Source organism: Siphateles boraxobius, unplaced genomic scaffold (genome assembly GCF_051911475.1).
Source record: "Siphateles boraxobius isolate OS27281-9 unplaced genomic scaffold, OSU_SipBor_1 100, whole genome shotgun sequence".
Classification (NCBI taxonomy): Eukaryota; Metazoa; Chordata; class Actinopteri; order Cypriniformes; family Leuciscidae; genus Siphateles; species Siphateles boraxobius.
This window is the reverse complement of record NW_027508701.1, coordinates 1,313,734-1,325,438: the sequence shown is the minus strand read 5'-3', so window position 1 is coordinate 1,325,438 and position 11,705 is coordinate 1,313,734. Positions and strand designations below refer to the sequence as shown.

Below are 11,705 nucleotides of genomic sequence, written 5' to 3'. Positions count from 1 at the left end.
ACTCCAATACAACACTACTACAGTTTACATTATATTTATAGGCCTACACATTAGAGATGTCCTGAGCCGATCTCAAGAATCGGTTTTGGGGTTGATTAATAATTTTTTAACTAATCATATTGGCTATCCTAAGACTGATCCTTTATTTTACGTCAGCTGTCACGCTGTTGTGCTTTCTGACAGTGTGAGCTTTATGCTTTCTAACTTTATCTCCACTTTTTGTTTTTGTTTTGTTATTTAGCTTACTGTACATATAAAATACAAGAAGTTTATATCAGTAGTTCCATAATCATAATTGTAACCACACAGTCTGTTTACAATGTCTACCACTGTAACAGATGTTCACATCTATTAATGTCTTGTTTAAATCAGTAAAAAAAAGCTTATTTGCCCAGATACTGATCCTTGATATCAGCTGGGGACATCTCTAATTTAAATACTTAAATATATATATTTTTAGGAGATAATGATGTGGCAGAGAAGAATTGTGAAGGAGTTATAGAAAGTGAAATGATTATTAGACAAATTAAAATATGGTTCCAATATATGTCAAACAAAGGCTGTGCATTAATTGTTAATAATTTGGTGGCACAGGTTGGCATGTATGGGTCCTCCTCCACATCTGCTGGCCAAAATGCACTATATTGGAGGATTTCTTTGTGTATTATTTTTATGTAAAGAAGGTGGACGTGTTTTTATGCATTCGCAAGGCAGGTCAGATGCTTTTCTTCAATAGTTCCTTCTTTTGGGATCATCTGACTCTAATTGGAGCGCTGTTATGTGCTATTCAACACAATCCTTAATGATTTTAAGGTGTGCTATCTTTTTATCATTCAGAAAATGCTACGGATATAATCTTTTATTTGGTTGCTTAAATAACCATTGCTACATGGAGCCAGATTTGACATTTCTGGCAGTGGCAAGAATTTTCCTGGAAATCGTTTTTGTTGATACACCTTGGCATTCTGTACTTGAGTTGAATAATAATGCGAAACCTCAATGGAGAGCATTGTATAAACCACTGTTGACAAAGACTCAAGGTGATATATAATGGAGAATGCTTTGGTGTCATTGCCACAAATGTTTCTGTTTCATTTGTAAATCCTTAGGATACTCCTGATTTTCTCTTTTTGTTAGTTTGTTGTTTGTTTTTGCACTGTCCTAGATTGAAACCCTTATTTGATGTTTCAAAACATATTTTAGCTGTTTTAATCAAAAGGTTTTGCATGGAGATTTTTTGATGAGAATCTCACTCTTGTTTTTACTGATGTGGTAAAATCAAGAATCCTAATTGATTTGTGTTTGTAGTATATGCAAGATCTTGTAACTTTTGAGATGATTGGGTGTTGTATGGCAGCTTTGTGGGGGTTTTTTTTGAGGGGGACTAATATTTTTGCACATTCAGTATAAGAACTTTACATCTATTTGTGAGGGGTTGTAACCATTCTTACTTCTGAGGTTGTAAAAAAAATGTTTATTGTACTTGCCCATGACTCATTAAGTGTAAATCTATTAGTTTCTTTTGTAAAAAAAAAATTCATATCTCTCACTCAATCGCTCTCCCTCTTCAAACAAACTCCCATTCCTCCCTCCCTTCCTTCCAGCTGTAACAAAGACACACACACAGAGACACACACACTTCTGCTCTTATTCTCCAGTAAAGATGCTGCAGAAACTCAGAGATCAGGTCAAGAAACATCCTGGAGTGAGTATTTTTTATTATACTTCCCTTTCTACCTGTTTTCAAATAAGATGTTTTTTTATCTTATAACAAGCATAATTAAGGAAATAAAAAATAATCAGCTCATTTGATTAGGTTGCTAAATTAAAGCTAAAATACACCCTGAAGTGTCAAAAATAATCTGAAATATATAAATAAAGTGTTGCATGCACTTTAGGACTAAACAATTTTTTGGCATTAATAACTTCTGGGCAATAAAAAAAAAACTGCTAACAATGTGGAATTAGTACACTGATCTACTGTGAATGCTCTTCAAGCAAAATGTTAAACTTAAAATAAAAATAACTTTGAATTAAGATCATTGGAACTGAAAAACAAATCTTACTCTGTTAAAAAAAAAAGGAAAACGATATTTCGATTCAAAATATGATAATAAAGGTAATCTGAAGGAACACCGGACCTTTTATTTTATAACACTTTCCAAGAGAGCAAACCATTAATCGTATCATCTTTCACAGCTCATCCCACAGTTTTTCTTCATCTGTCTGGGAATGGGTGGAGCGTTCCTTTATTTGTTTCGTCTGGCCAGAGGACCTCATGTCACGTAAGGAAATTATTAAATACATTAATGGGTAAAGCATATGAGTACTGCCATTTAAATACACGTTAAACTGATTCTTCAGATATGGGACAATTGGTTATAAAATTTTAGATATTTCATTTGATCCTATTACCATTAAACACCATAAAATGGCTATGGCATTTAATGCATGTATGCAAAATAAGATATTTTATCACCAGTGTAAGCATAATTTGTCTACATGTGTCAAAATTCAATACGTGAAGCTGAAAATGCTAGATTTAATTTTAATTATTACATTTATTAAATTTTAATTTAAAATAAACAATTTAGGAATTATAATTGTACATCTGACAGTGTTGACTGACTGACATCCCTGTCAGATACAAAATGTGACGGCAAGTATTTAAGAAAGTGTGGTTTATTTGATATATTTCTTTATGTTTTGCTCTCGACAGCTGGAACAAAAGCAGTAACCCTGAACCCTGGAATCAGCTCAGTCCAGGATACCAGTACAAGGTACATGTGACCACTGAGGACATTTCATATCAGTTGTGTTCAGATTATTTCGATTCCAAATTTGATTTGATATTGCAGGGTAAACCTATAGAGGTACATGGGAGACTATAAGATATCAAATATCATTTTATTTTTGCCATTCTCATTTGTTTCAACAGCAAAAGAAATTTGCACTTCCATGAGTTAAACAATATAATGTTTGATTATAGCAGAAGAAAGCAGCAGTCAAAAGAGAGAAGGATGTCAAAATCACATTACAGTTTTTTTACAATCGCTATGACAATTTTTCAATACTTTTAACACATTTCCTAAACTCTTAACGCACCAACACACCTACAACACAAAACGGTTTCATGCTCAAAATCACACATTGTAAACTAAACTCCAACACTAATTTTCAAAAAACAATAATACACTAACACAATACACTATGTCTATCAAAACACTAACACATGATCTCTTCCAACAGGGGCATTTAGTCAATCAAAGCACAACGTCATAAAAACATTAGCATTATTTTATATACAGTATGTCAGGTCTGCCCTTATACAATAGACTGTACAGAATTTGTATTGTTTATAAATTGTTTTGCACTGCAGTTTCTTTTGAAGCCTCTCTAAAGTTTTGTTTTGTTTGGGTTTAGCAAATGTGTGCATTTTGTTTCCTTTGCTGTAGAAATCAAATACAAAAAAATGAATGACCCTTCTCAGAGTAGCAGTATAGAATGTATGGTTTATGAAAAAAGAAGACAGAGACAGAATTGGTGCAGTAAAGGCTTTATTTGCAACAGGACATTTCTGCAAGATAACAAAAATATGCAATAACTGCCATTTACAGTATTACTGTATGTGAAAATACAAAATATACAAACAGAGAAAGCCATCTTCTAATCATCCCGGTCTTCTCCATTTGGTCACATGTTCTCATCCACATCACTCACTTCTCTGGCAAGGCTTCTTGGGAAGAATCATTTGGCATTCCTTATCAAATTTCCCTGGCAGTGTTCAGCTGGGATGTCTTGGCATGCAGCATCCATTGCATCCAGGAGGGACATTTGGTCCTGTGGACAATTGTAAAAAAAAAACTTCCAGGCTAAGAAAGGGAAAGGGGAGTGATGGGCCAGGAAAAGGGATATCATCCTCTGATGGGATCAAACCAGGCTGTGACTGTACTGGAATTGTGAAATGCCACATTGTCCCATATTTGCATAATTCAATCCGCTGTTTCTCAGTAACAATAGAATAAAATACAGGGGATATATTTGTGTTTCACTTCACAATATAAACAGCTGTTTACTTGACTTTAGCCTGGGTTAGGTTTAGAACATGGTGTTATCTGTTCTGACATACAGCGTTAAAGCATTGGTGAATTTGCCAGTAAAAATCCATTGTTTTGGTCTTGTTTGAGTTTGTGTGTAAAAGAAGTTCAAGCATTTAAAATTTGTGTTAATTGTATGCATTTTGTGTTAAAGCAACAAGAAATGTGTTAATAGTATAGCTTACACAGACGGGTGTAGTGCTAACTGTGTGAAGAGTTTAGGATATTTGTTAAAAGTATTGAAAAATCTGTCATAGCAATTGTAAAAAACTGTAACTCCCTCAGCATATGTATGAGAAACACTCACTTTTTTATATAATTTAATTCTAGGGTAATATAGCACAAATCATAATGTTACACATTTGCATTACATTTAATTATTGCAGAAATGCATCATCAGGGTCTGTGAAAAGGGTTTCTTGTTCTCTGTTATTATATGTCGTACTGATATGCAAGTCAAAGTGGTAACTCTTTAGAATACTGTTCCTTCATTAATGAATAACTACACAGGAATAAACAAGTAACGCACTATTAATATTCTTGTAACTACTGTTAACAAGAAACTCTAATTAACAGATTAGTAAGTAATAGCGCACAGTTAAATGTTTACCACTATTAGCTAATCAGTAACTACTGTTAGTTTCACATGGTAAAGGAACTATATTATTTGGATCAGTATCTAAAGTGAAAAACATGATAACTACCTAATATTGACTGAAGTCATTGTAAGCTTTTGAGATTTTTATAAGGTTTTGGATAGTAATTCCTTCCGATGGATTTGGCAACACTTTAGTCATTACTAGTGTGTTCCCATGATCTTCATTTTAGAAAACTGATCTAAATTATTAGTTCCTTTAGAAAGATGTAGCAACACTTGAGTCATTACTAGTGGGTTACCATTATCTCATATTATACAATACGCATTATTAATATTAATTATGAACCTGTATCCAGCAGCTCTTACATTCTTCAGAGAGGAATGAACAATAGTAGTTATTGATTTGCTAAAAGTGAACTACCACATTCGATTGAGTGCTATTACTTACTAATTCATTAATCAGAGTTGCTTATTAGCTAATAATAGTTACTAGAATGTTAATAGTGTGTTACTCATTTGTTCTTGTGTAGTTATTCCCAAATGAAGGAAAAGTAGACTACAGTGTTACCATAGTGTGGGTTTTAGTTTTCAATGTGATGAAATATCCATTTAAGTGGAGTTGGTTTGAGTTTTGTTTTAAGTTTAGTTATTTTATAACTTCTAATTGCTTATTTGCAAACATTTCACAGTCACAGTTGCATTGTAAGTTATTGTGGAGCTGATAGATGTGCAAGTTATTAAATATAGAATCCGAAATAGCTGTCCTCGCAGAAAAGAAAGAGACTTTTTTATTGTGGTTTATCCGGATGTGTATTTTGAGAATGATTCATCACTCAACTAAGTGGCTTCATCAGTGTAGAACAGTATGTTTTGGTATTTCCTGTGGATCTCATTTCCCTGATGGTTTAATTCGCGGCCAAACAAGGACTCCAGTATTAGCCAACAGAGAGCTGTAGAGAAAGTTCAGACATGTCATCAGACTGATGTGCTGCACGAGTCGCGAGCTCAAATCAAAGCTAAACGCTGGTCAATAGGGCTACACTGACATGTCTGTGTGAGTAATAAACTCCTCTCTGTCCAGCTGAGACATGATTTAACACGCCAATGTCTCAGAAGCCTGGTTTCCATCATGGATTTGCCCAAAACTTGCGATATTTTCTAAATGTCGATAAAAAACTATTGCGAAATGACGATGTTTCCATTAACCGATGTTATTCGACTAAAAGTTAATTTTTTTCCTCTCGCGATAAGTCATTCCAAACATCATGGTAATGGATGTTGTTAGGTTTATATATATCTCAGCCACCACACTAGCCATTATTTTGAATGGAAGGAGCCGTATGTGTGTATCCCAGCTGTAATGGCAAGGAAAGACTCTTATATTGTGAGCGGCTCATATGAGGTGTTTCTCCCACCTATCTGCATCTTGATATATTGTGGCATTTCTTAGAGGTTTATAATCCAGTATTCCTGTGATACTTTTGACTTTTATGAGTTTAATAAAGAACTCTGTCTCGTCTTCTGTCCAAACATACCGCGCCATCTTTAAAGAATGATCATGTGACTTTTACGTACGCCAGTAAATGCGATTTTGCAAAATATTCTTTTTTCGAATTGCTTAAAAACTCCTCCATCAAACTTTTTTTGTGATATATGAGTTTTTGTGAAATTGACGTGTTTCTATTGGGCTCTTTACTGAGTGTTGTGGACAGGTTGCTTGTTTCCTTGCAAAACTAATTTTCTTACAACCTTCAGTCAACATTTTACATTTTACAGTCCTAAATAGGCATCTTATTATTGAAACGTACAGTACAGAAAATACAAAATGCCATCAGCATGTTTTTCATATATAGGTTACTGGGTTAGTTGGATTTAATATTTTAAGCAGATTTATTTAATTATTTATTAATAAAATAATTATTTCTACGACAGTATATGATCATATAGCACTTTCTCTTTGCCAACCATTCTGTGCAATACATGATCAAGGGAATGTGCAGTTATTTCAGACAATTCAGCAGCTAAAATTTGCACAAAGATCGGAATAATGCCAAATCAAAACCACAGAAAACTCAAATGTTGATGAGTGCTTGCGAGATGTTCACTGGTTGACAAGCTGTCATTGTTGCTGTCAGATGTATGATGTGCTCTAGATCTGAGGCAGCACACCTGGTTTACACTTCCTAAATGAAGCCTACAGAAAATAGGCATAGTAATACAGAAGAAAGTTAAACTGCTCTATATAACATCACTGTCTGTCTCGACCTGAATACAATCAACACATGTTTTCTTTCTCCCATCTTTAGTTTGTGGCCATTAACACAGACTACAAAAACCTGAAGAAGGAAGGACCAGACTTCTGAAAGCGTCACGGTTGTTGGCTCTTTCATCACGAGAAGCCCTTTACCTCACTAGTACAAATACAAACAACAATTAAAAATAAATAATGACTAAAATAAAACAAATGTAGTGTGGTACAATATTTCTAAAGAAGACTTGTTTTCAAACTAGTTTAAGAGAAATTACTCTTTTATATCTTCACAAAACGCACTGGGAGAAGTACTTATTAGCATGAAATGAAGAGCTGAGGAGTGTTACTTTTGTTTATGTGCATTAGACATTAAGCTTGACAGAAATCCCTAAAATTGCAGAGATAACATGACCTCCCCCTAGCGAGCATGAGAAAGGGCGAAAGGAAGACGAGCAGATGTTTGTCTTTCAGTAAACAGAGCCTGAACAGCAGAGACTCATGGGAAGGAGGATGAGCTCCCTCAGGCCTGCCCTTGAAGTCTGGGATTATTTGTAAAAGCAGCATCTGTTCAGAGTGACAAACTGGTTTATCTCTGTCTCTCTCACTATCTTTCTATCTGCACGTATTACTGTCTTCATTTTTATCGTCACCACCATCCAACCATCATACAACACACGTTCTCCTCGCTGAGTTGGCAAACCGTACAAACAAACACAGGAAATAGGCAGCCATTAGACTTACAGTGTTTATTCTCTAGACCCCAGAGATGTTAAAAGAACACATATAAAGATGCATGTCTTTTTATGCAAATATTTTAAGCATATCCTACTAACAAAAATCCTATAAACTGGGGATGAACTAAGGAGGCTTGTTTTGTTGGTTTGATATCCAGTGTCATAGACTGACTCGACAGACAGATTCTCTTTCTCTAAACGGATTTAGGGTAGTCTAATCAAACTAAGGCGTAAAAAGATTTTAGATCGCAGTACCGTGAAGATAAAATGCATTTCAAAAACTGAGAATGGACACAGAGCTTTATTTATACAGCTGAATTCAGTTACTGTGATGAATTGAGCAACAGTTTTTGTGGGGTCTAATGACTTAACTTTACTCTGTATGATATTCAAGATTTTAACATTTTACATTAATAGAAAGTTTGAGCAAAACGTGCCACTATTTGGTCCCTTTTCAGTTCACAAGTTCATGAGAAATATTGATTTGAATTAGAATTATGTTCATTTGTTCATCCATGTATTTTGTTTAATTTTTTTTTAACTACCACAAATAATGTAATTTTAAATGTTTAAAATTATGAACAATTAGAAAACATTTAGTTAGGATAATCGTAAAAACATAAGACAATGTGGGTTTAAATTAAAAGTTTTAGTGACATTTGTTTACCTACAGATGTTGCCAGTTCACAATGGCCTTTTTACCATGGTGTTTGTTACAGTAAATATGCATTTACTGCTCTAATCTACTGTGTCTAATCTAAAGTGGCGCTATAATGGGTGATGGCCTGGTTCACACACTGTGAGAAGGAAATGTATTCAGTTACACATTGCTGGTTTGCATAAAGTTTAGTGTTTGTATTCCCTGTACATTTTGATGCAGTTTGAGAAATATATATTCCGTGTTTTTTGGAAAATGAATAAAGAGCACTGCTGCAACAAATCTACCTCTGTCCAATGAATTTCTATAAATTCAGAAACTGTATTTTTAATTTATTTTCATCAGATTGCAAAACCAAATTCGAATTAGGGTACGATATGCCCAAAACTGAGAAGTTTTTCCTTTGAGTTTTCCGCATACAGACAACACCATTGTCAACGACTAAAACCGCTGTATTCTGCTGCCAGGCAGAATACAGTGAAATACAGTGAAACACTATAGACTGAATACACATGTCCATGACGTCATCATCTTCAGAGATTTGTGTTTTTATTTTTTACACAGAGACTGTTTTTTTAAATTTTGCACTTTGAAAACCATTTTCAAGAGTTTGCATTTTCAGGCACCCAAAACGCTGTTGTCGTGTAAACGAACGGCCAAACCACATAAAAAGTTTTATGTTTTTAGTTGAAAACGATGTCGTGTAAATAGACCCTTACATTTCTGCATTTCCTTAAAAAAAACTGAATGCCTTATTGCGTTCACTACTGTCACATGTATGCTCTGTTTTCATGTGGTTTTCATTGTGTTGTGTTTCTAGTTGACCTCTCCGTTTATTGTATTAGTTCAGTTATCCTCGTTTCCCACCTGTTTGTCTCCATAGTTACTGTAAAGAGGCTAGATGTTGTGGGAAGAAGGAGGCGGGAACCGGCGAACATTCAACAACTTTAATAATAAAATAATCCAATACAAAATGAAAGTAAAGACAGCAGGCCCTCACGGACAACTGCTGTCACATATAACAAAACACAACATAAAATCCAGGCCTGTTCCTCTCTCATCCTTCACTGTCGTCGCTCCTCCTTTTATGCTTCCGCTCCTCCGTGAGAGATACGAGACCGATGCGTCGCTCATCAGCAATCACGCCACCAGCCTCGGGCCGTTCTCCCACGGCAAATCGACAGACCTTATGAAATGGATCTTCCAGCAGTCCAATTGCTGTGTTTGGACCACGAACAGCAGTCCCTTGAGGCCCATACCGAGGTTTTATCGACTCTTATTTCCAGACCATTCGCTGCGTATATTCTACCTGTCCAGCTTGAATGCGGAAATGAAGGTACGCCTATCAGGTGTGGGTTCTAGGGGGAGTTTTTTGAGTTTGTCATCAAAGCTATCAACACCAGCTGCCCAGCAGAGGATTCCAGCCCCACTCTCAACGCTCCTGATTTGGCTCCAAAATTTCTTACAATGATTACTGTTCCCTAGTCCATTCCAGCGCAATTACGGTGGTCACAAAACATCCAGTGAGTGATCTATCCTGAATCTGTTCCTGAGTTTGAAGGCCTAGAGTCCGCTCCCGAAGGTAAAACGCCTGATTCTCCAGTCAAGATGGCCTATACGCCTGAGCCTGGCTGCAATTAGCAACCATGCAGTACTTTTACGTTTTAGTCATGACCTACAAGCTTACCATTATAAAAACGTTAACATTTTAATTAAAGTGACTAAAATAATCAACCACAGTAATTTGTACATTATATAGATAGCAGACTTAAAGTCAAAAAATTGAACAAGGATCTTTTTTGTGATCATAATGTAAATGCCATTATTGAAAACGATACCATTATTGTCTGTGTAAACTACAAAAATGTGAATTTGTGAAAAGGGTGAGATCATGCACATTATGTGTTCAGTCTATAGGCGCCTAGTTTTTCTTTACAAATTGACATCATCAACTACTGGCCTGGGAGCAGAATACATTTTTAGTAATTTAGTTGCTTTATCAGGTGGCACAGCTATGGGATATTGTGGAGATGAATTTAGTATGGAAAGCTCAGAAGGATGTGAGTACTTTACAAAGTGCTGTGAGGCTTTCCCATTGAAAATAAAAAGGAGGAGGTAACAACTTGCATAATAAACATCTTCTACAAAATTGGTGCCCCTAAAAACCTCTTAACAGATCTAGGCACTGCATTTTTAAATAAGGTTACAGTTATTGTTATACCTTTATTATATACATATAATATTATATAGGGGAGAGTGGGGTAATTTGTGCCAGGGGGGAAGTAGATCCACCCCTTGTTTCTGGAAAACCATAGAAGAAATTGGTCATGTGACCACATAATATTGAAAAGCCATCCATTTTACTCATCCTCAAAAGAAGAGAGACACATGGCATGAGAGTTAAGCACATTTTAGCTAAAAAAAAAGTAAAATTTCTATGATTAAGGTTTTTTGATTGTAGTGTCTGAACAATTATAGACACGTTTGAAAACATTTCACACATGGTTTAGTGCTTTAGCAGGCTACACAATGAGTCTATAGAGTTAGCATAATGTTAGCTCTTAACTGCTGGATCATGCTAGTTTTTCAAACTTGTGGGTCTGGGGTGATTGGTGCCAAAGGGCCTGGGTTAAGTTGTGCCAGTGGCACAACTCAACACCACTTATGATTATTTTCAATATATTATTAATTTGTAATTGTACATTACACTCTTACATTTTAGCACTTAAACTATGTGACATTCTTAATTTTAGACCAAAACCCATCATGCCACGCACTTATAAACGGAAGACAGACAGCCTTCAACTCCTCTTGTGGAGTTGGACAGAGCAGTGAAACAGATGCAACAGGGAAATACCTACATACTCACAGGGGATAATCTGGAGAAGTGAGGAGATGGGCATGCCTCATCAGTGTTTGACTGAGGCCTACCTGCCGTCTGTTTAATTTAGCTAACACTGATTTCAGTTTTGAGTTTGCACTATGAGCAGTTTTTATAAAGTTTTTAAGTGGCCTAAGTCACAATAGGATGTTTAGAAATTAGCCTAGTCACTTTATTCTTATGTGTTACATAATTGACAGACATCGTTACTATGTATGTCAACAGGCATCTATTGCAAAAACCCTTTTGCCTGAAATGATTCACAAATATCGTATATTGGGTATTTAAGTTTTTTGTGTTTTCCCAAAAACTACAAAATATGACTTATTCCAACAGTTTAATAGGGTGGCAATATCTAAATAAACCTTAAATGAGTAATTTTGTATTGAATTTGTCTTGCTTTCATATAGCATTACAGTTCATAACATTAAAATGTTCTGTTTTACTTCAGAAATCACTAGCACAGGGGCAAGTTGTGCCACAAGA

The 11,705-nt window shown here is 35.3% G+C and overlaps 1 protein-coding gene across 1 annotated transcript; it reads left to right on the top strand.

The window, feature by feature from the left end:
* Positions 1–1,571: 1,571 nt before the first annotated feature.
* On the top strand, positions 1,572–8,620 carry ndufa4l2a (NDUFA4 mitochondrial complex associated like 2a). Its single transcript, XM_077240206.1, has 4 exons — positions 1,572–1,705; positions 2,200–2,285; positions 2,720–2,780; positions 7,002–8,620. The coding sequence occupies exons 1-4, from the start codon at positions 1,664–1,666 to the stop codon at positions 7,056–7,058; spliced, it is 246 nt and encodes an 81-aa protein (XP_077096321.1). The 5' UTR covers positions 1,572–1,663; the 3' UTR covers positions 7,059–8,620.
* Positions 8,621–11,705: the final 3,085 nt, after the last annotated feature.

Bases quoted from the DNA above. Each gene is read 5' to 3' on its own strand.
- ndufa4l2a (XM_077240206.1), top strand. From the start codon at position 1,664: ATGCTGCAGAAACTCAGAGATCAGGTCAAGAAACATCCTGGA. The intron at 1,706-2,199 runs GTGAGTATTTTT...CATCTTTCACAG, and splicing joins AGGTCAAGAAACATCCTGGA to CTCATCCCACAGTTTTTCTT. The intron at 2,286-2,719 runs GTAAGGAAATTA...TGCTCTCGACAG, and splicing joins GCCAGAGGACCTCATGTCAC to CTGGAACAAAAGCAGTAACC.